The sequence below is a fragment of the Haematobia irritans genome, chromosome 2, assembly GCF_050003625.1.
Source record: "Haematobia irritans isolate KBUSLIRL chromosome 2, ASM5000362v1, whole genome shotgun sequence".
Lineage (NCBI taxonomy): Eukaryota > Metazoa > Arthropoda > Insecta > Diptera > Muscidae > Haematobia > Haematobia irritans.
The window spans coordinates 96,046,139-96,072,197 of record NC_134398.1 but is presented as its reverse complement, the minus strand read 5'-3'; the positions used below and the strand labels follow the sequence as shown (position 1 = coordinate 96,072,197).

At 34.7% G+C, this 26,059-nt stretch overlaps 1 protein-coding gene across 1 annotated transcript in view; it reads left to right on the top strand.

Annotated features, from left to right (window-relative positions):
- Positions 1–292: 292 nt before the first annotated feature.
- The window catches only part of LOC142224819 (uncharacterized), a 102,278-nt gene continuing 76,511 nt past the window's right edge, over positions 293–26,059 (top strand). Inside the window, exon 1 of the mRNA XM_075294603.1 lies at positions 293–547. Coding sequence (XP_075150718.1) covers positions 358–547 — 190 coding nt within the window. The 5' untranslated portion in view covers positions 293–357. The remainder of the gene's footprint in view (positions 548–26,059) is intronic.

The window sequence follows — 26,059 nt, the reverse complement described above, 5'->3', positions numbered from 1 at the left end:
CCGTTTCCTTTCTCGACAATCCCATCGGCGGTCGCAATTCCCCGTATAGGCCTCAGTTGCATTTCTCTGTATATGCAGAGAAGGAATATGATCACCCCAGATATGCTTCAAGAGAGAAATGTTATTTTTGGACGGTGATATCGATGTCTAAATTTCTGGATTTATTTATAAGATGTTTTACTTAGCATAAGTATCTTTGAGGTACAACAACATATTAAAATATATAATAATAACAATTAAAGAAATTTCCTTGCAGTACAAATTTATTAATATTCCGGATGATGTAACAATGTGTCTTTACTTTACGGTGAGTTCACCGCGAACTTTTGAGCAGTACTTTTTATAGGACAGTATAAAATGAATTGGTTCACTCACTTTATGGTCAATATGGAAATGAATACAGTTAATATAGCTTTGGTGATTCTCCTTTGCATGCCGTACAGTGCCTCAAGTGACATTTACAAGGACTTTGTGTATAATGTGTATAATTATATATTTAATATGGTCGTAACTTCTCACAAGGTGCTATTTGCCTGCAATAATAAAGGTATTTATAAATTATAAATATTTAATACATTTTTTCTTCACCAAAAAAATTAGTCTAGTGCGATTTTATGTCAGACGGGTTGTTTCCTTTGTTTAGCCGATCCTAGTTAATGTTCAGCTACACACAAAGAAAAAACTTTCCTTTGTCAAAATTTTCTCAGAAGAAACTCTTTCCAACTGAAAAAACAGTGAACCCTTTTCCATTGCAAAATGAACTAAACAATAGTAATATTGACCATGATTTAGCCCTTTTTTCTGTTTGTCTAGTTTATAATTCTCTTCAATTTTAGTTCATCTATGGCATTGTATTTTAGTTCAATTTTACGACACCGTAATATTTATATACTCCTACCAAGTTAAAAAGTCAGTATTATTTTGGTTAACTTGATTATTTTTTAGGAAATCCGATAATAAAATTTGGTTAACAGTCTCTTTAAAATGTCGACGACTAAATTGTTTTTAAATCAATCATTCCACAGTACAAAGAAATTAAATAATTAAGGGAACAACAAATCCTTTTACTATTATGAAAATTTTCATACATTAAAAGTAAACTTTCTTTAAGCAAAAGTACTTTATTATAAAAACTTATGGTGAAAGTTTTTAATACAATGGTTTTTGTGAATATAAATTACGGCCACTCTCAAACACTGAGAAAGATCTCTGTACTACTCTGTAGTTCATCGCATCTACTGACAATTTACTCTAAGAACAGTATTCGTAAAGGCACATCTGTTTAAGAACGATGAAAAGTTTAACTTAAAATTAACAAAACCTTCTTGAATTATTATCAACCCATTTTTGACAAAAATGTCCATAAATTTAATTACATGTGAACTAAAAATATTACATTGAGAAATATTCTACCAACTATTATTAAATATAGGAATTGCCAGTAAGAAATTGCTATCCACTTTCAAGATAATTTTTCATAAAAAAATATTTTCTGATACAAAACAATCTTATAGTAAATTGCATTTATTTAGAAGGTACTTTACATTTCACAAGTAGTTTTATAGTATGACAATCGAATTTTTAACTACTAGTTAAGACAATTTTTAAGGAAATTTCCATCGTATGTTGTAGGCCATGAACTAAACGATTGCTACTTAAAATTTGTAAAATTTCTTTTCGAATACTTAATTTTCGTTGAAGATACGAAAAATGAACTAAAATTCTGGAAAATTCTTAAATTATTGTAAAAATCTTCTTAAATTTACGAGACATTTTATTTGTGTGCATACAGTTTACTTAATTCACATTATAAAATATACATTGTTTTCATCAATAAAGAAAATTAAGCATTTGTGATCTGAAACGCACACAGAGAAGAGCAAAATAATGTGATAGGCAACAAACCACTGCACTAATGCTGAAATCGCAATTTTAGCGGCAAAAAGTCCAATTTTCAACTTTAGATTTTTAATATTTTGTACACACAGAGAACATATTGGTTGGAAATCGATTGTTGTAATGAAAATTCTGCATTTAGAATAAAATCACAGTTGTGTCAATCTATTTACTTTATTTACAACCATTATTTGATTCCTTCTACCTTTTGGAGCTTATTATAGATTGTTGTTTGAAATACAAGTCAAATGGTTGTCTGAACTAATTGCCTCTCTATAGAAAAATTTTGATCGAATTCGATACGCACAACCTACCTTATAAAACCTTCATAACCGTCATTTAGTATTCAGCCCTTACAATTGATAGTCACAGCCGAATTCCGTTGGAAATATTTTTAAATGTCAATATTGTTATTATCAATTATTCAATGTGGAAGGAAAACGTGTTTTATTTTTAATTTAATCTTCAGGATATTCAATGCTACGAGTCAGATAAACAGTGCGCATCTTCAATTGGTTGGGATCAAATGGAGATCGAGTTATATAAAGTATTATATGTGGAACAATTTTCTTGTGTTAAAGGGCTAAAGTATAAATCATGCAATGACTTTAAAGGGCGTCTAATGGAAAAATCCATCTCCACGTCTTTATTTTATTTATGAAACCCCAGAGGAAGTGACCATGTAGAGTAGATTCTTATTAAATTTTTAAAACTCCACACTAATTTTCTAACTTAATTTGTTGTGTTTTTAGGCAAGCTATGTTGGCCCATTTTTATGCTATGTGCTCAGTTTGGACTCCATTTATAAGTACTAATGTACTAAGAGTCCCAGAGATTTAACTCCCATTGCCTTTCAATTCAACAATCCAAGCTGGCGGCGGGTACTTTTAAAGGTGACAATTTTTGTTAAATTGTTATCAATGTATTGTATTTAGGTATAGTGTGATTTTATGTACCTTTCCATCTTTTAAAAATGTGAAATACAATATTTTGCGGAAAAATTTATTTTCAATTCGGTTAAGGTGCTAATAAAGTTGGGGAATACAACCAAATAAAAAGGGTGTAACGATCAATTGCATCGTCTAGTACAACCAACTCCATATATGGTATTGGTTAGATTTCCCATAATCCGATTGAGTCGACCGAATTTATCGGGTATCACAACTGCCAGAAGATAGTTGATGCAACTGCCAAAAGGAGGTTGGCAATAAATTCGGTCATCACAACCAATATGTATTCTCTGTGTAGATGGGGTTTTTCTGACGAACATATTGATAGTAAAAAATCAAAATAAATTGTTACTTTTGGCAATCCTGTTTATGCACAAACAGCCGTTAATATTGACAAAACTTTTAATAGGTAGTAAAAAGAGTAAAGCAGCGCAATTTTCTTAAAATTAAAACTGTTTTTTAGATAAATATTTTTATAAAAAAATATATATATAAATAAGTATGAGTTCTAATACTCAAGGAGAGTAGTTTAACTATATACAAATAGAATTTGCTAAATGTTTGCATTTCGTAGTTATTTTGATGGTTTTTTGAGTGTACTTTTTTGTGAAATTTTGAAGAGTTTTATCGGTTTTCGTGTTTTGAAGTGTCATGGGAAATTTTTACATATGATTGTTTGTGGAAATCTCCAGTTTTATGCCATGACAAAACTGTCTGCATTTGAATTGGCTAATGAATGAATGAGACATTTTTTTTCAGAAACACTCAGGTTTAAAAAATTTTGAAATCTTTGAGTTTTTGTTGGCAAATAAGAGAAATGATTCGAATTATTTTATAGAAATTACATACATATTGAAGTCTGACGGTTTGAGATATGAATAAGTCATTTGCAGGCGTAGTCTTGGCAGCAAAACAAAACTCAAAATTAAAAGAAAAAGTTTTGGGTCTTCATGTCGAAAAGCCGAAATCAAATGCCAGTGGAAACGGCAAGGACCTTTTAACATCTTTTACTGGTATTAGTATTGGTTTTTAAAACATTTACAGTCAATCTTAATTGCTTTCTCCTCGGAATTTGAAAATGGTACTCAAAAGTCTCGTTGTCATTGCATAAAAATAGTGAAATATTTTTCACAAAATATGAATGGTCCCCGATGTCTGCCAAAATATACAAAATATAAGTATAACTGTAGATTTCCTTGCAGAAAATTAATCTGAGGCCGGAAACAAGTGTTGAAAAAAAGATCGAGCAGGTACCGCTCGTAAGGGTTCAGAGTGCAATATACTTCGCATGCATCTCTGAGCTATGGATAGCTCTGGCTCATGTATTTCTTGTTTACAAGAACCTACACATACCATAATTAAAAAAAAAAAAAACAAAACAAAACAAAAAACATCAAGTTACTCGGAAAGTCACTAAACGTTGTAAATGGTTTGGATTAAAAAAAAACACTAACATTACAAACAAATTTGTTAAGGAGTAATCGTATGAACTTCGTGTGAACTACAAAGTTATTCATAAATATATAGTCTACATTTCTTACATTGATTGTTTGGTAAAAATTTCAATAGTTCATGAGCTATAGTAGGAAAACCGAAAAAATCGGTGAAAACTTTGTATTTTTTTCGACATTTTTTGCGTTTTGAGCATGAAGAAGAAGATTTTTCCGGCTTAATATATTCAGCATTTTTATTTGCCTAGTCAAGAGCTACAATTTTGCTGAAGGACACAAAAACAAATAACACAATTTTACGAGGTATTTATAGCCATTACCATAAAAAGGGGGCGTGGCCCGCCCATTTTTTCTAAAATCCATAACTACAAATCTGCTCACCAAATTTTGTGAAGCTAACTTGGTGCGAAGTATTTTTTGCCGCTAAAATCATGATTTCGCTCATCGTGCACTGCAACGAATACACAAGCAATTACTTCAAACACACGCCACATAATTCGAGTAGTAACTCCATTGTCCATTTCTCAAACGAGTAAAATATAAACCTTGCAAATTGTGAAACAGAACAAATGGAACCCAATAAAACAAGTACCAAACAATGTTCTGAAGTATTCGAATGTAATAGGAATTCCATTCGTTTTATAATTTCCATTGCTGCGTAGATGAAGTTATTTCGTTCTCTCAACTAAAAGAGTATGCTACACATACACTCTACAGTTCAGTTGTAGTTACCGAAGTGCACGGACGCTAGTTAACAACGCGGATAACGAACATATGATTTTTTCGTTTTGTGAAATAATTTTTACAACAACAACAATGGAAAGCCAGAATTCAACAAAAAATATATGCAGCAATTGCAATGCCCCCATAAACCAAACCAATTTTGTCACTTGTCATAACTGCGAGAGAAAATTTCATTTTTCTCCATGCACGGTACTCTCCGAGAGTTCGTATTACTCGATGAGTTCAACAAAAAAACAAGAGTGGAAGTGCCAAGTGTGTAAACCTCGCGTTAGATCGCCCAACAAGATCTACCAAACTTATGTATACCCCTTCCCGACGTGTACGCTCAATTGTGCGGGTAAGTTTAAGTCTCTATAATTTCTTTAATATATGACGTACTGCGATAAGAGCGGCAAAAAATAATTGTGTATGCTCTCTCTTTGTCTAAGAATGTGAAGAAACGTTATAGATATTTGTTTTTCATATTAATTTTGTAGTTTCAGCAGTGTACTTTGCGCATTTATAAAAATGAGTGGAAGAGGTAAGTTTGCAAATAAATTAAAATTATTTAAGTTGTGGAATATTTCATCAAACAAGTGGTTTCAATAAGAAAACATATTAACCCCCATTTTCATGAAGATCCGTTAGTACTACGTTAGCTAACGAACTTTTAAACCGTACTCTGGACACATCTGTCATCTTGCCTATATACTCCATATGACAGTTAGGAACTTAACTGCTAAAAATTGTTCAGTTAAAGTTAACCGGAGAGAAGATATTTCCATTTTACTTTCTGTTAACTGGGAGTTAAAGTCTAACGGAGCTACATGAAAATGGCCGTAAATATTGTATGCAAACAATAACTTCGTGATTATTTTGTGTTTCTTGATATGTTTACGTCCGGACTTTTACCGGAATTTACCGGACTGCAACAATTATGCGTATCCTAAAAAAAGGATACAGGATCAAACTGAACAAACTTAATAATTTAAAATGTTCTATGTACACATAAATAACAGAATTCAAAAATTTAGGAAAATCTATCACGTGGATCGGCTGTAGGTCGGAAAGGGATACAAAGAAACAACAACGAAACCCAAGATTTATCAATGGAGAGTACTCAAAAACAACAAAGAGAGGAAGATGTAAATGTAAACGATACCGCAAAAAGGTTTAGGGAAGCGCTAACAAGCAATAACCCAACTATTACCATAAACAACCAAAACGAAATGGAAGAACTCAAATGCAGAATGATTGATTTGCAAAAAAATGCAAAACTCATTTGAGATGTTTTGCAACAACATAATGCAACAAATGAACGCGAACACTAATGCGTTGACGATTTCTTACAATGAAATCAAACAACAACTCTAAGAAACAACAACTTCTATTAACGAAGCACTCTCCCGATTGTCTGCACAAGTAATTGATTTACAAGAAAAGGATAGAGAAAAAATAAACAAATGAAGATTTGGAGAAGAAGGTACAACAATTAGAACAAAAAACACTCTGCAAGAACATTGAAATAAATAATGTCAACAATCCAAACCTAGAGCCGAATGAGGTAGTAAAAAAAATGCGGAACATGTAGGAATAAAGCTAACAGAAGCAGATATGACCTCTGTTCGACGCATAAAGAAGAACAACAAAATTGTTGTTGAATTCGCATCCATTAGAGTTAAAAAAGAACTCATGGAGAAGCTAAAGGGACATCGAATTGACTCAAGCGTTTTGAGCGATAACAACACAACAACCACAAAAACATACATATATTTTAATGTTGAGCTTACTGCGTATAATAGACAGAAAGTGGATGGAAATTTGTTTGAGTAAACAATGGATATATATTTGCTCGCAAATCCGAAAATATGCCATCAATCATCATAAGCAACGCATCTGATATTGAAAATTTGTCAAATTAATAAAATAAAAATATATATAATTTTTTCGAAAGACTTACAATAAAAAACAAAAGCCAAAAAACCTCTTTTTCATATTTTTTTCTCTTTTTTATTAAAAAATGAATACCTCCAACATGATTTTAAATAATTTCGATGAAATCGATATAAACAATCAACACAATCCATTTACAATTATACATATGAACATAAGATCGCTACGAAAAAATTTTCTAACCCCCTTAACACAGATTAAAAATATAATAAATAAAATTCACATAATCGTATTGAGTGAAACGAACATACAAAACGAAGAAAACAATCTCTACAACATTGCAGGCTTCATATATAGGGATGGAATGGGAGGGGAAATAGCAGTATTCATAAGAGAACACTTCATCTACGAAACAACAACAATTTCTACAATATAATTTGAAACATTGAAAATAGCAGTTAAAACAAACGCAGAAACTTATTTTACACTATTGCCCATGTACAGACCCCCGCAAGCAAAGCATATCTACGTTCATCACTGAACTAGAGCAATGCGTTGTGGACATAAACAAAAAGCAAGACATGATCGTCGTAGGTGATGCGAATATAAACATAAAGGCAACCAATATAACAACAACAAAATATTTGAATATGCTTTCGTCACACGGGTTACAATGTATGGTAAATGCGACAACAAGAGAAAATACAACAAAACACACAAGTACCCAGCAAAAAAAGAGCTTCCAAAAAAGTAGTTTGGATCCCCAATCTGTGATCCGGTAGTAGTACAAACTTGGATCATCTCCAATGAATTTTACATGGGCTTGTCATAGGATGGAAGTACTCCCTTTTTGGATCCTTTGCATTGCTTTAGAAGTTGTGCCCTGGAAGTTAATTTGAATGAAGAAATTTAAAAAGCGAAAAATTTTTTTTTCAACCAATTTCACTTTTTTTTTCATCCATATGTTTTATTACACTATTATTTTCCTATTATCTAATTTTTACAATTTGAAAAACTTTTTCGCTCCGACCAGGGATTGAACCTGGGTTTACTGGCACCATAACAGAACGCCTTAGCACACTCAGCCACAAACGCCATTGAACATAAAGCGTCGAAAGGTCAATTCAAATGTTTGTGATATGATCGTAATACGACACCAAGGAATAACATTCTAATTGCTTCTCGAGATGTTCTTTATTAGTATGAACGAAAAAATAAGAAACGTAGGTTCAAATCTCACCAGCAGCAATTTGTTTATCAAATATTTTTCTAAAAAAATATTTTTTATGTTATGTATCGTTTTTACTTTTTATTTTCGGCATATATTTTCGTATAAATATATTTTTTTCTATTAAAATCAATAAAAAAATTAAAACTTCTCGTAAATTGCAAACCCTTCTCAAAAGAACTTGCATGGAAGCGAAAAAGTCAAACGGCACAGGTTGAAATCCCAGCGGGGATGATTTTGTTTATTATTTTTTTACTTTTTTATGGATTTTCTAATTTTTTAATTTTTTTATTAGTTTTCTATTATTTTATAAAATTTAATTGTCCAAAATTTGCACTTAAAATAGCCTGATTGCGTTCTTTCTAATACTTGTCCACAAGGACTGCACCGGCAGTAGAAAAAAATCATTGGGGGATCCCAAGATGAGCTTTAGAAGAAATGTTTGTGTACATGTCCAAAAGGACTGCATCGGAAGTAGAAAAAAATCATTGGGGGATCCCAAGATGAGCCTTAGAAGAAATGTTTGTGTACATGTCCAAAAGGACTGCATCGGAAGTGGAAAAGAATCATTGGGGGATCCCGCGTTGCTCTTTAGAAGAAATGTTTGTGGACTTGTCCAAAAGGACTGCATCGGAAGTTGGAAAAACTCGATGGGGGATTCTGGGATGGGCTTTAAAAGAAATGTTTGTGGAACAACTTCCAATTTTTTTTGCTGGGTTGTGTAGTGGTCGGATATTGATGTTGCAACAACAACAGCATGTGTGTTATTTTTCGTAAGTAATTGTGAAAAAAATGACTATTTTAGCAGCTAAACTCGATCTTAATGTCCACCTTAACTTCTTAAAATTCAATTCACAAAAGTTCTATAATACATCTTCGGAAGTTTTTTTTTTAGTAGCATTTAATTTTCGATTTTGTGGTGGAAGGTGGTATGTTAGAATTTATAATATATTTTTGGTGCTTTTTGGCCTTGGGGAGTTGGCAACACTGAATGTAACAGAGAAGTTTGCCGAAAGCTTCGACAAAAATGTATCAAAAATATTACATTCATGTAACATTAAAACAATTCTCACGACACGACAAACACTAACAAATACAATGTACTTAAAATATACGAATGAAATAGAAATATTCAATATTCTACAAAGTTTAAACACAAGAAAAAGTGAAGGTGCAGATGGAATTCGAGCAATTGACATAAAAAATAATGCAGCAATACTTACACCTATAATGACAGCTTTAATAAATAATAGTTTACACAACGCAGAAGTCCCTGGTATATTAAAAACATCAATAATACGTCCAATTTATAAATCTGGCAAAAAGTCAGACTACAACAACTATCGACCAATTGCCATTTTATCAATAGTTGAAAAAATTCTAGAAGAAATAGTAGTTAGACGGCTGAAACAGTTTCTAACAAAATATAATGTAATACACGAATATCAGTTCGGATTTCAAAAAGGAAAAAACATTAATCAACTTTTGGGGTACTTCTCGAATCATATATACAAAAACTTAAACCATAATATTAGCAGCCTGGCACTTTTCATTGATTTTAGTAAAGCGTTTGATACGTTGTCACACGAAATTCTATTAAATGCGCTTGAACGAAATGGGATCCGCGGTAACAGTTTACAATGGTTTAGGAGCTACCCAAGTTATCGAAACTACAAAGTAAAAATAGAGAATGAGTTCAGCACAACTAGGCAAACGAAATACGGAGTACCACAAGGCTCAAAACGTGGTCTAATACTTTATATAGTATATGCAAACGACTTAATGAACACTGTTAAACAAAGTACTGCTTTCGCATATGCGGATGACACCGCGCTAGTAGTCTCGCACAAATGCATAAAAACTGCCACAACAATTTTGCAAGACGAGCTTAACACTGTAAACAAATGGTGCCATGATAATGGACTAATAATCAACGCCGGAAAAACAAAAATTATGCATTTTAGGCCACCACATGTTCCTCAATCTGATATTCAGATAACATTCCATGACACGATATGCCTCCATAATAACAAGATTAGAACAAACGATAACTGCAATAGCAATATTGAAGTTGTAACAACATACAAATATTTGGGAGTTTACTTGGACAGCAATTTCAAATGGAAAAATCATCAAGAACCACTGCAGAAGAAAATCCGGAAGTCGGCATATGCATTATATCATCTGAGTCTATGCTCCCCCTTTTATGTCCTTAAACAAGCCTATTTTGCTCTGACCGAATCGTATATTAGACATGGCATTACAGCATGGGGTAATAGCGCAAGTAGCAGCTCCAAGCATCGCAAGATAGGATCGTAAAACTATTATACCGTAACTTCAAAAACACAAACAAATCTCAAATACAAACTGTAAACAATACTAACAATATGAGACATAACAGCAGCACAAATTCTTCAAGAAGTCAACAGAATATCAGCCAAATGTATAGAGATCTTCAAATACTCAACATGAAGGGTTACTACAGAACTGCAATAATACATGAATTCTCTGCAAACACAAATCTACTACAACCAATAAATCATGAGCATTATACAAGAAGAAGACGCGAAGGGAGATACAAAGTACCAAAATATAGGAACAATTATGGAAAATCTTCACTAGATGTCGCTCTGCCAGAAACATTGAACTATTTACCCACAAATTTATTTAATATTACAAATAAGAAAACTAAAAAAAGAGAAATAAACATGGAATAAATTCTATCATAAATTTGTACAAAACAGTACCTGTGATCTAGATTCAAGATATATATAAGATATAAAAAGATATATAATATGCAAGAAAAAAAATCAAAGTCAGCTGAACTGAAATGAATTAATAATCATAATATATCAAATTACTTAAGTCTAGTTAGCCTACAAACAAGCCCTGTGGCTTCATAGAAATAAGTAATTTGTAAATGATTATGTTTGTTAATAAAGAATTTAATTGAATTGAAACATTCCTACTTTGTTTGTTGTTGGCACATATAATAAAATGCACAGACCCGCTCACAGCCTGCATTCACTGACTTCTGCCAATCAACTGATCGACGATTGTTTTTGTGTTTCTGTTGATAGTTACTTCGTGCCGCATACGAAGTTTCGTCTTTGCTAAAGCAAAGTATTCTATCTTCTCCAAAAATGTTATGTTTTACTCGTATCGTGACGATTACAACAAAACCAAAATATTGAAAAGAAATGCACAACGATTCCTTTTGAATGTGATTGTTCGGCAATGCTTGACACTGTAATCGCCTTACAGTGTTTCCCTCTAGTCACGAGAGTAACCAAATGCCACCAACATCTAGTTTCGAAATTAGCTTTTGGAAATGCCTTATTGAGCTGGCTCCATTTTATGCTAGAGGTAATTTAGAATCCAAAAAGGTATGAAGTTCACAAAACTGCTACTAGCTACAGAACTGGGCTCAAGTAATGCTATAGGGAATGCTTTAATGACGTAAACAAGAAATCCATGTACAAATTTCACAATTTTCTTCATGATTTTTTGCAAATAGAGAAACCAAAACAAAACAAAGTACAATTATTCTTGCGTTGAAGGGATGGCTGTTTTCAAAGTCAGTTGAGTTCTATTGGTCTGTTCGTTCGCACCAAAATAAGAGTGAGTAAAATAAAGGTGAAAATATCCAAAAATAGTTAAAAGATATGTACAGGTAGTAAAGAAATATTAATATATTAATGCAACAAAAAGACAATGTCTTCAAAAAAGTAAAAATATGTTCAGTAGATTAAATTGACATTTTTGTAAAAATATATTTTTTAGCTAACGTTTTCAACACATATAGTGTCTCATATTTTATTTCAATGGCAATCCTTTTATTCTATGTAATGGTATCTTGAATCTGTTATTAACAGAACCTTTAATTGCACTCGCTACACTTGATTCTCTCACTATAATATAATCTTTTAGCATAGAATAGTTCATTCGCAACTAATACTTCAATTGTGTAACATCATTCCATTGTATCTATTATTCAATAAGTACTTAATATTAGTAATATCCTTATTCAACGCGTGTTATATTAAATTTCAATGCACAACAACACAGTTTGCATTTTTAGGAGAGCTGGAATTGATGGTGGAATAACATATTTGGAAATCTATAACATATTTTAAGAAAAATTTTATATGTATTTTGTTAAATAAAAACCATTGTATTGACAATTATACTTTTTTTCTTTAGAATAAATACGTATTTCGAAAAAACCTGGTACAATAACTGGTTCCACCGCTGTACTTTAGTAGTTAGTGGTTAGGAAGTATCTCTGTATCTGGTCGTGTTTTACTTATCAGTAGGGAGTTCTTTATAACTAGTTGGGGAGCTAGTTAAATGTAATGCTAATTGGAGGCGACTGACAAGCCCATGTTAAATTCACCAGTTTTTTAAATCGAAAGTAGTCAAATGTGGAACCAGCTCTGCTTACTTGAGATTTAGTTTTTCTACAGGTTTGAAACTAACTCCCGTGCCTACAGAATTCTGTTCTATTCATTAATCGAAATATTCGAAGTATTCGTGGAGTGTATTGCCTTCACTGGAACATCGATTACTTCGAATAGGCTTGTGCAGGCCTTTGATAGGAAATAATATAAAGTAACATTTTCGACTGCAACCATATTGGCTCAAAGAATACAGTTCTAAGAAAAATATAATTGTCCTCATCTACAATATTATGTTATTGATAAATAGTTTTTTTTTTGTCAATTAAAATATCTAATATGTTATCGTATTCGTCAAAAATGTTTTTCTCCGACTTGAAAGAATATGGTCCCCACCTAAAATGTTATGATCTACAAAAAAATAGGTTTGTCCCAATTGAAAGGACATGGTCACAATCTAAAATGTTATGATCTTTACGAAAAAAACTTTTTTCGTTGGCGAACAAGGACGCCAAGAAAACACAGAAGTAATTTATGTTTTAACAAATTCTTTGTTTATTTGTACTTATTATGACGTCCAATCATTTTTTTTTAATTTCAAAGGCATGAATGTCCGACGAAAACAAATCGTGGTTATGTTTGCAGATTGGGCTATTGATTTTCCCAAATTGTAGTTATCCGAACAATTTTATGTAAAGTTGCGCCACACAATAGTTTGTTGTCTTAACAAATTTTGTCGGTTATATTCTGGTAGTAGATGGGACCGAACACACAAAATATTAGGAAAACAACTAACAATTTTGGTCAATTAAGAAATTTGTTAAATTAGCTGAATAAAAACTTTTAGCAATTTGAACCAGTGAAAATATTTGTTAGAATGTGTAATTTTTTTAATGTTCTTTTTAGTAGTTGATTTTAACTTAGAATACTGCTTCAAAATATTTAGTTAATTTAACAATGGCGACGGAAACTAATTTACAATCTTCGATAGTTGAATATTTTATAAAATTTTCGGGTTTATTTCAACAAAATGCACAATTAATCATTTTATTGGACATTTTTTTTAATATTCAAAGCAAATTGTAATATGAAATTTGATGAGCCTTTAAAAAAAAACAATTAGAAATTGTTACCTCTGACATTTTAGTTAATTTAATGTTGTGTTCTGTTGAGGAAAATAGTTGCGGATTTTTCTTCTAGCATTTTAATTTCTTCTTGAAGGTAAGTATACTGAAATATACCATCATAAGCTACGTTTACAATCTACATCTTAAAAGCATTACTGGAATTAAGAATGATTGACAGCAAGCACTTTTCTTTTCTGGCTTAATGTCTCACATAAGACACAGTTTGAGGTTTCGAACATCACTTCCAACTCGTGCGAAAATTGTTGGAATATATTTAAATCTACATTATTACCGTTTCCAAGTGCTTTAGGTTTATTTATTAACTCAGCTAATGGCAGCCGGGACTTTACAAAATATACTTTGAATTATTAATCAATGTAATGTAATGGGCCTGTAGGGACCCTTAAGGTCAGTAAGGACCACAGCGAGTCAGTAGGGACCCCGTTGAGCCAGACAAGGTTTAAATTTGCAGATATCAGAGACAGTAAGGGCGCATCATGTGTTCTGCAATCGGCAATCGGAAGAATATAGCAGGATCAAATGTATAACAATACAGACTTAAAATGGGCCAGAAAGGACCCCCTGGGCCACAGCGAGACTATAGGGACCCCCGCAGTCGGATGATAGTTTCCTTTATGGCTGGAATCGATTCAGATAACGAGAGCAATGTATACACCGAGTTATAGTTTCTACACAAAACGTTAAGTGTATTAAATAATTCATAGTTCTGTCTACAAAAGTCTGTCTTTAAGAGTACAAAGTTACTTGTTAAACGATTAGGAACATTATAGCAAATTTTCGAGGTTACGTAGTATGAATCAATACCTCCATTAATAAGTTTAGTGAGAAATACAATACATTGCATAAAACTTCTACGCTCAAGAGAATGAAGGTCAATCTACATAAATTATAAATTATTCTAACCAAGCCCTCTCAAAGCAAAAATAAGAAATTGCTTCTGGACAGATTCAATACGATCAATAGAACAGCGATAACAGCGATTGGTGACTAGACAACAAATGTATACTCAAATATCGGCCGAACCAGAGTCGTAAAGAGTCTTTTTGTCAAATGAGGATCAACAAACTACTTAGACCATCTCTTAATGAAACCCAAAACCCTCGTAGCCTTATTTACACATTCCTCAATATGAGGACCAAAGTCAAGCCTGGAATAAACGCCTAAATCATTAAATCTAAGCACATTCTCTAGCTTATAGTTCCCAATACAGTACTCAGTCTGTTCACAAACTCTACGAGAAAAGGTCATCTTCTTACACTTTACAAGATTAAGTATCATACAATTAGAAGCACACCATTCGACCAACCTATCAATACAGTACTCAGTCTGTTCACAATACAGTACTCAGTCTGTTCACAAACTCTACGAGAAAAGGTCATCTTCTTACACTTTACAAGATTAAGTATCATACAATTAGAAGCACACCATTCGACCAACCTATCAATGTCATCCTGAAGAAGGAAAGAATCTCTAGAAGAATCAAGTAAAAGAAACAACTTAACATCATCTGCGTACATCAAAATCCTCGATGATACGATAACAGACGGAAGATCGTTCAAATATAGATTAAACAGAACTGGTCCTAAGTGGCTACCTTGAGGAACGCCATATGTCACATGTGTAAGCGTAGATAAACTATCCTTAAATGAAACTCTCTTAGTTCTACCATGTAAATAAGAATCTATCCAGCGGAGAAGAATATGTGAAGATCCCAAAACATCCAATTTGTATAGTAACAGCCTATGATTCACCATGTCGAACGCCTTGCTGAAATCCGCATAGATTACATCCAGTTGACGTCTCTGAGAGAATGATTCGAAGACATGGCCAACAAATTCCAATAAATTAGTTACAGTAGACTTCTCATAAAACCATGTTGGGATTCTGAAATAATATTGGAAAGGGAGTACGAAATTCTCTGTCAGTTCTAAAGGGTGATTTGTTAAGAGCTTGATAACTTTTTTTTTTTTTAAAACGCATAAAATTTGCAAAATCTCATCGGTTCTTTATTTGAAACGTTAGATTGGTCCATGACATTTACTTTTTGAAGATAATTTCATTTAAATGTTGACCGCGGCTGCGTCTTAGGTGGTCCATTCGGAAAGTCCAATTTTGGGCAACTTTTTCGAGCATTTCGGCCGGAATAGCCCGAATTTCTTCGGAAATGTTGTCTTCCAAAGCTGGAATAGTTGCTGGCTTATTTCTGTAGACTTTAGACTTGACGTAGCCCCACAAAAAATAGTCTAAAGGCGTCAAATCGCATGATCTTGGTGGCCAACTTACCGGTCCATTTCTTGAGATGAATTGTTCTCCGAAGTTTTCCCTCAAAATGGCCATAGAATCGCGAGCTGTGTGGCATGTAGCGCCATCTTGTTGAAACCACATGTCAACCAAGTTCAGTTCTTCCATTTTTGGCAACAAAAAGTTTGTTAGCATCGAACGATAGCGATCGCCATTCACCGTAACGTTGCGTCCAACAGCATCTTTGAAAAAATACGGTCCAATGATTCCACCAGCGTACAAACCACACCAAACAGTGCATTTTTCGGGATGCATGGGCAGTTCTTGAACGGCTTCTGGTTGCTCTTCACTCAAAATGCGGCAATTTTGCTTATTTACGTAGCCATTCAACCAGTCGATTATGTAGACCATAAATCGGACGTAAAGCGCGAAACACATTTCGAACCGAACACTGATTTTGGTAATAAAATTCAATGATTTGCAAGCGTTGCTCGTTAGTAAGTCTATTCACGATGAAATGTCAAAGCATACTGAGCATCTTTCTCTTTGACACCATGTCTGAAAACCCACGTGATCTGTCAAATACTAATGCATGAAAATCCTAACCTCAAAAGAATCACCCTTTACTACCTTTCTTGAACAAGAGAATGACATGACTAATCTTCCATATGTTTGGGAAACTGCCAGCTCTCAAGATCCATGCATCCATGAAAGAAGGTATACCATGAGGTCCAGGGCAATACCTTGTAAATAAGGACCTTAATCCGTTGAGAACTAATAAAGGGTGATTCTTTTGAGGTTAGGATTTTCATGCATTAGTATTTGACAGATCACGTGGGTTTTCAGACATGGTGTCAAAGAGAAAGATGCTCAGTATGCTTTGACATTTCATCATGAATAGACTTACTAACGAGCAACGCTTGCAAATCATTGAATTTTATTACCAAAATCAGTGTTCGGTTCGAAATGTGTTTCGCGCTTTACGTCCGATTTATGGTCTACATAATCGACTGGTTGAATGGCTACGTAAATAAGCAAAATTGCCGCATTTGGAGTGAAGAGCAACCAGAAGCCGTTCAAGAACTGCCCATGCATCCCGAAAAATGCACTGTTTGGTGTGGTTTGTACGCTGGTGGAATCATTGGACCGTATTTTTTCAAAGATGCTGTTGGACGCAACGTTACGGTGAATGGCGATCGCTATCGTTCGATGCTAACAAACTTTTTGTTGCCAAAAATGGAAGAACTGAACTTGGTTGACATGTGGTTTCAACAAGATGGCGCTACATGCCACACAGCTCGCGATTCTATGGCCATTTTGAGGGAAAACTTCGGAGAACAATTCATCTCAAGAAATGGACCGGTAAGTTGGCCACCAAGATCATGCGATTTGACGCCTTTAGACTATTTTTTGTGGGGCTACGTCAAGTCTAAAGTCTACAGAAATAAGCCAGCAACTATTCCAGCTTTGGAAGACAACATTTCCGAAGAAATTCGGGCTATTCCGGCCGAAATGCTCGAAAAAGTTGCCCAAAATTGGACTTTCCGAATGGACCACCTAAGACGCAGCCGCGGTCAACATTTAAATGAAATTATCTTCAAAAAGTAAATGTCATAGACCAATCTAACGTTTCAAATAAAGAACCGATGAGATTTTGCAAATTTTATGCGTTTTTTAAAAAAAAAAAGTTATCAAGCTCTTAACAAATCACCCTTTAGAAGTGTTAATAATCAGTTTTTTGGAATTGATTGCAGTTCAATATTGGATCTAATATGCACAGGATCGAAACGTCTAGGCCTGCCTCTAGTGATGAATTCTTTTACCAAAACACCAGAGGGCCAAAATTCACTAGCAAGAATAGTATCAAACAATATTTGTGGAACGGTAATTTTAAACGATGAGATATGACTGGGAGAATTGAAATTAAATTTAAACACATTACAATCGTTTTCATTAAATTTAACACCTTTAGAACGAATGTAAGAAACAATATCAGACTCAGATGTAACAGGCGAAAGTCTAGAAATAAAGAAAGATCTACGCAATCAACTACACAATAATGGGACCACTCACATTCAAATTATCTAAAGGAGTACGACGGCTATCCGGCGCTCCCGGAGAGGGTATATTAACCGGACAAGTCACAGATGTTGAAGAGTGAGAATTGCAGAAATTAAGGAAGTCTGTGCGTGAGAATCTAGATCTGGACCAGATACACACTCGTTAATAGACGGAGTCTTCGGCGAGGGCACATCAATGGTGTCGCGAGGGCTAGGCAATGAAGGTGTAACCTGTACAAGAGCTGGGGGAGAAAGAAAAGAGCCGAGCAAATCACGCAAATCGAGCGAGTGAACATTCACGTCAGATGGAGCCGAAAGAGATGAAGGCTTCTTCCTCTTACTTTGTGGGGATTCCATGAGATGGTCAGGCAATTTCAAGTCAGAAAACGGTTTCTCAAAATTCCTAAATCTCGTAAGAATATATAATAAATCATGAAAAATCTGCGAGAACCCTTTCTTCGATTCCCTATACAATCTATGAAAATCAACATCAATCTTCCTACAATTAATACATGACCAACGTAGTCCACTCGAGACATCAGTAATCTTATCGTAATCCCTTCCATTAAATCCAGCACACTTAAAATGAGATGTACCTTCACATAACCAGCAAGATATAAAACGTTCGTTTACATTTGATACCTTGCAATTAGCAAAACTACACTCCATTTTAACAAGCGCCTAAAAGTAAACTTCGAAAACCGAGGAAAATAGATAATTCTGACCAATATTTGTAGATCCTAAAAATATGCTTTAAATGTCGTATATAATACGCGTAAAATAGAATAACCGTACTAATATTATGTTAGAATATAAATATGCTTCAGATGCCGATTGTTGCCGATAGATGATAATTGAAGCAAACAATGCAAAGTAAACAAAGTATAACCATAGACCAAGAAAATATAGAGACATACTTTGATAATTCGCCATGGTTTTGTTTATTTGCAGTGCGCAGTCATTCCACTCAATTGCGCAGTCAAGTGACTCAATTACTTTTTGGAAAACGAGAATTACCGTACAAATCAGTCAATTTGCATTACAAAACCGGTTTGGATGTATAGAATTTTATATCCTTTTACAATATTTGGTGTTTCATCAAGAAAACAACAATAAAGCCAAATTAAAAAACCACTCAATTGCAGACGTCTACACCCTCAAAAAAAATCGCTTCTTTAGCATATGTTCCAAACATATTTTGCAGGAAGCACATATATTATTGGATACTGCCGAAATATTAATATGTTTGTTTTATGTGAACATATTATATGTTTGGAAGCATTTTGAGCCCAAAAATATTATATGCTTGGAAGAATTTTCCCCAAAGAAGATTGTGATCATTCCCTCACATAATTTTCACTTCCACGAAATTTTTAGTTCTTGGCACCTTTTTCTGTAATACAAATAATGTTGAAGAAATTATTCAATTTTATATTTTTTTTTTTTTAATTTTACCTTTCGCCTGGGCGGAGAATCGAACCGAGGCCCATACAGTTTGTAAGCCAACACACTATCCACTGGGCTACGTAGTAGTTATAGTCACCAGTAGACAATTATCGTTACAAGTTACATTTATATAGCATACTTTGCAGCGCCCACGAGCCCATGCAAACATAACATTATTTAAAAAAACATACATTTGTTGGCCACGTGGAGCAGTGGTTAGCCAGTGTCTGCCTTGCATGCAAAGGGTCGTGGGTTCAATTCTTGCTCCGACCGAACCAATTTTTTTTTTTGCAATTTAGACATTTATACTATATTAAATTTTTATAATGAAACTTCGAAATGTGGGTTATTAAAAATTTACAGTCCCCACATACATAAAATTCTCCTCTCAAGGCGAAAACACATGCTGTTTTTTTTTCAAATCTCTATGCTCTTGGTTCCGAATGTCTATTCTCTTTACTCCGAATACTCATTCTAATATTCAAATTAAATAATATTTAGACTTAAGCATATAAAATTTTTGGCCTTATCATAAAGCAGTTTTCCGAAACAACATACAACCGTTTCACAGAAATTGTAAACATATATATGTTTGCTCGAAATTTGTAAATTTATATATGTTTACATTCACACATATTATTTTTATGAAACATTCATATCCCAAACATAATATATTTTAACATATTAACATATGTGTCCCAAACATTTAGTGTTAGTTTAGGAACATTACATGTTGGCACTTAAATATATTGTGTTTAAAAATTGTGCCCGAAACACATTTTGTTTATATCGAAACATATGAAAAACATATTTTTCTAACAGTGTATGCACACAAAAAATTATCACCAACATTTTTTCAATTAAACACTTAATTGAATTTGGAAACGAATTCAATTAATATTTTAATTGATTCAATTAATTATTTAATCAAATTCGAATAAAAACCAATTAAAAAAATGATTGATATTTGTTAAGTTTCCAATTAAAATATTGATTCGATCAATTTGTTAATCAATTCGGAAATAATTTTCAATTACAAACGTGATCGAAATTTTTTCCGTTTCCAATTACACATGTGATTGATCCAATCACCTTTGTGATTGAAACTGAATAATTTTGAGCAATGGAAAGAGCGAAAAGAAAACAAGAGAATGGGTATTTATTCAACAATGTATGATGGAGTGATCAGTCTGTGGAAGTAACTCTTAACGAACGGTTGGGTTTTTGTTTTTTGCGTAAATTGAAAAAACATGATTGGCGACATTCTGTCTGCTGCATTCAAAATGTGTGCATAAATATGTTGAACGCAACAACAAATCATAGCAAAGGGTTGAAATAAATAAAGTGTTCAACAACAAATGGTCACGTGGTAAAGGTTTGAAAAAATATATGACGAGAACGCATTTGAAATTACCTGTGTTTGTGGTAGTGTGAAAATGGAAAACAATCTACGTTTATTGAAGGTAAGAAATTGTGAAATGTGAATACGGTTTTCCATTGAAGCCTGTTTACATTAAACGGACTAAAATAATATATTTTTATTCATTTCTTTTAGTGACCAATTTTATTTCGTGAAATTTACCAATCAATGCCATCAACTCTATCATTTTACCAAATATATAAGAATATGTTTGCAATAAAAAAGTGGGTACCGTATTGATCTTTTAAAATTATAAATTTGTTTCACGCATAGTTTTCTTAAAACCAAAAGCGGTATGGGTTTGTTGGAAGATTCGCCTTGAAGTTGCGAAGTGGCGTTGGCATTAAATGGCAGTTTTGTTTTGCCTGCCTTTTCCAGTTTGAACCCAAGTAAAGAGCAGTATATCTGATATATAAACTAATGAGCTGAATTATATAATGGTAAAAAAGTTCTTTCTTTTGGATTTAAAAATATGAAAAATATCCGAAAATAATAAAAATATGTATTTTCCATTTATATTTTTTTCTATTTCCAGAATTTGCAAAGTATAATCAATATAATACCAAATATTACTTTGCTTTCCCTTTATTTTTGTCTTTGATTGGTTCAAAATTTAATAGACGATTTCAATGTGTGGAAATTTTGGAAAGGAATTGTTACTAAAATTAAATTACCGAGCACCGAGCGAAAGAAGATTATAAATCTGCAACCTGGAAATAAGAATTGAACTTGATATTCTATGCAGGTAATGTCGAATTATTCTGTTTACTTTCAGAAAAACTAATTTAGCTTACACGCTGCTGATTTATTGGAAATCTAGGCGCATCTACATATTAGAAGGAACATGCTGACATGGTTATTATTATAAGGAAGATAATGATTTATATCATTTATTTTTTAACCCTATAGTTGTTATTGATAGTAATTGTATTTTTAAGTTATGTTAGAACAAAACACAAGAACCACATTTATTTGTCTATTGCATAATTCAAAAAATAATAAAATATTAAATATGTTTTATAAGAAACACATACTTTCTTTTATTTCAAATAAAACTAAATACGATTTTGGGGTCGTAATATATAAATTTTTTGATTGAAATTTATAGTCAATTTTAATTAATTATTTAATTGAATGAATCAAATAGCTGCCCTACATGCCCTAAGTAGTACATGTAGACGACAGACAGAGCATTCTCAATTTCCCTCCATTTTTGCTTTGGAACCATACCGTCCAATGCTTCTTTATTAATGATAGCCATCACAAGGCAGTCTTTAGCAATTGAGCCAAATGATCTTTGATCCCTTTTGGAGGATGGTAGCTCATCCGGCGATCGTTCTCTTTTTCCAGTCTCAAGAATTCCTTGAGCCCATTTTAAGGAATCGCTTTTTTTAGCCGACGGCGTGCTTGGGTCGACTGATCCTAACTTCTTTAGGATAAACAAAGCATTTCTGCGTTCCTTGAATCTCTTTCGTGAGGGATTACCTCCTTTTGATGTCGTTACCTTAGAAAAAGTTCGACTTGTCAGAGTGTCGCCACCTGTCGACCCGTCTACAGGTCGACTAATTGGGCCTAACTCTTGGTCATTGCCCAGATTTATAACTCAAGTCGATACCCGTCCACTGGGCCCTGAAGTTAGCAACGCAGTGGATGACTTGGAATTTCGCTGCATGGTGGCTTAATATCTTAGTAGGTACCTGATATTCTTACTAGGTACCTATTACGATGAGTTTATCCGCTATTAAAAAAACACGTCCGTTCCGTTCGACGGTTGAATAGAAAACTGTGACCGTGACGTTTTTTCCGACGACAGCGATAGCTCGCGCAACCGCACAGCCGTTGTTGCAGCTGACTGTTTGGCCATAATGTCTAAAGGCAATAGATGCAGTATGGCATTACGGGAATTTCTTCCTGTCTTGCTGAATGCTCCTGAGATACACAAGCACGCCATACGCTGAACTTTATCTAAACAAGTCGGTTTCTGAAGTGCCGGCCACCAGACAACAACACCATATAGCGTTATAGGTCTAACCACTGCCGTGTATAGCCGATGCACAATTTTTGGTTTTAGTCCCCACTTTTTCCCTATTGCCTTTGTGCACGAGTATAAAGCTACCGTATCATCCTCGCCCTTTCTTCTATATTAAGCTTAAAGTTCAGCTTCCTGTCCAAAATAACGCCAAGGTATTTTGCACACTCACCAAAGGGAATTTCAATACCCCCAAAGGAAATGGGCTTAACCGTGGGAGTTTTGCGATCTTTGCAGTACATGACTAATTCTGTCTTTGCAGGATTTACCCAAAGACCATTGTCTTTCGCCCATTTCTCAGTCATCCGGAGAGCCCTCTGAATAACATCACTGATTGCGGATGGGAATTTTCCCCTGACTGCTAGGGCCACATCATCTGCGTATGCAACCACTTTTATCCTTTCTTTTTCTAGGATAATCAGAAGGTTATTTATAGCAACATTCCAAAGAAGAGGTGATAGAACTCCTCCTTGGGGAGTGCCTCTGTTCACATACCTTTGTATGTTTGCTTGTCCTAGTGTGGCTGAAATACGTTTCTTCATTAGCAGTTCGTCTAACAGCCTGAGTATACATGGATCAACATTCAGAGTTGTCAGTCCATTTAATGTCGAGCTCGGATGGACATTATTGAACGCCCCTTCGATTTCTAGAAACGCCACGATTGTGTATTCTTTGACAGATAGTGAGCTTTCAATAAAGCTGACTAGTTCATGTAGTGCGGTCTCAGTAGACCTGCCCTTCGAGTATGCATGCTGTCGTTTCGAGAACAAACTTGAATCGACGCTAGTTCTAAGATAAATATCTATCATCCTCTCCAGAGTCTTAAGTAGGAATGAGGATAAGCTAATTGGTCGGAAATACTTCGCCCTCGAATGAGAGGCTTTTCCCGCTTTAGGTATGAAAACGACTTTTGTTTCCCTCCACTTTCCAGGAATATATATTATAAGTTGATACATCCTTTATATATCGCCGACAACCAGGGGATAATTTTGTCAGTTACTGCTTGTAACTCCGCCGGAGTAATTCCATCAGGTCCGGGGGATTTGAATGGTCCAAAGCTATTTAGCGCCCATCTTATTCTAGTTTCCGATACAATTTCCTCGACAGGAAACGACCGCTGAGCAACTGTGGCAACGCCAGTGCATGGTTCAACCGTCTGATTTCCAGGAAAATGTGTGTCCAATAGTACCTCCAGCGTCTCCTCACTGGACGTTGTCCAATTGCCCTCCGATGTTTTAATGAAACCTGGAGGGGAGTTGGTGGATGCTAGAACCTTCCGTAGTCTGGAAGCCTCGGACGTATTCTCAATACTGCTGCAGTAATCATTCCAAGTGTTATGCTGAGCCTTTCTCAGTTCTCGCTTGTATCCACTCAGATTCTTCTTGTAAGCGTTCCAGTCCTCAGGGGCTCTGGTGGACTTTGCCTTGTTAAGGAGCTTCCTGCAAGATTTCCTCATATTACTTAATTCCGTAGACCACCATGGTGGTCGATTTTCCCCCCTTGGCTTCCCTCTAGGGCATGCAGCTTTCAGTGAGATGTTGAAGGCCTTAGTAATCCACTCCACTGCGTGTTCGATATCTTGCACATTTCTCATATTTGTCTCTGTTATTTCCGGTATCATCATATTGAACGATTCCCTATACCTATTCCAGTCAGCTTTCCTAACATTTGGCGAAATATGGTCTTGGTGATATGAACATCAAATTTGAAACTGATGTAGCGATGATCTGAGAAGCTGTGTTCACTTAAAACCTGCCACTCAGATATCATTTCATTCAGTTCTTGCGAGGCCAAGGTGATGTCCAAAACCTCTTGACTGTTTTTAGTGACAAAGGTTGGGGCATCTCCCTTGTTGCAAACTACCAGATTAGTACGCAAAATAAACTCTATTAGCGACTCTCCCCTTGCATTAGTATCACTACTTCCCCATATACTATGATGTGCATTCGCGTCGCATCCCATAATGAGTTTCGTCTTTGTTTTCAGTGACTCCTCCACTAAAGTCTTAACGTCCTCCATGTGCCATCATCCCTCCCTGTCATGTCCCATCTAGACCGAAGATACCCAATATTTGCATTTGGCTATTTCTAAACTGGCAACGACAGTGTCTGTATTGCACATTGAAGGAAGCAGAAACAAGTTGAGCTCGTTTTTAGCAATTATACAGGCTCGATTTACATCATTACCAGTATACTGCAATAGTTTGAACCCCGGAGTACTTAATTCACATATTTTGTTTCTATAAACATATGGTACTTGAATAAGAACTATGTCTGTGTCCCCTTTCATCAGGAGAACTTTTAAGGCAGTACATGCAGCCTTACAATGATGAAGATTTACCTGGAGGATCTGTAGGACCATCGAGATTTTCAACAACCGTCACATCAGCCGCTTCAATCGAGTCATCAAGAATGTCCTCTTCAGAAATCTCGGTGACTCTCGCAATAACCATAGGTTCAACTTTGGTGAGTTCTGAGGCAGTAGAAACCTCCTCACGCATACGGTATCTATCCATGTCTTCAACTTTGGTATCTCCCTCGACTTCGCAAGAGGATCCGCTTACTTCTGATTCAGAAGAGGCTTGTCCATTTCTGAATCCTTTAGCTGATCGTTGTTATACACCTTCATTTGGATATAATGAAAGCCATAACATACACGGCCCTGGGACTTTGCTAGATGTGGCAAAGACTGAGTGTTCAATATAAACACGTCTTGGTCCATCCACTTCATCCAAACGGCCAACCTTCCAATCAGCTGTTGGAAGATCTGGATTGCATCGCTTCAGCCTATTTAAAATAAATTCAGGGTCAGAAGGGTTTGCAGGTATCCACGCATGTGCTCTAGGTCTAGCCTGTATGTCTTTCTTCTCGACTAACTCTAGAGCAGCTCCTTCCCAAACTTCACCAATTAGTATCAGAGCAGCTTTAAAACATTCTATAGATCTCTGGTCCTCAAATGCGACTAGCTTAAATCGTCCTTGATACCAACCAGCCTCTTGGTGTCGAAGATCTGGGAGGGGAACTTTTCCAGCACCTGTGAGTAGACGACAGACAGAGCATTCTCAATTTCCCCCCATTTTTGCTTTGGAACCATAACGTCCAATGGTCCTTTATTAATGATAGCCATCACAAGGCGGTCTTTAGCAACTGAGGCAAACGATCTTTGATCCCTTTTGGA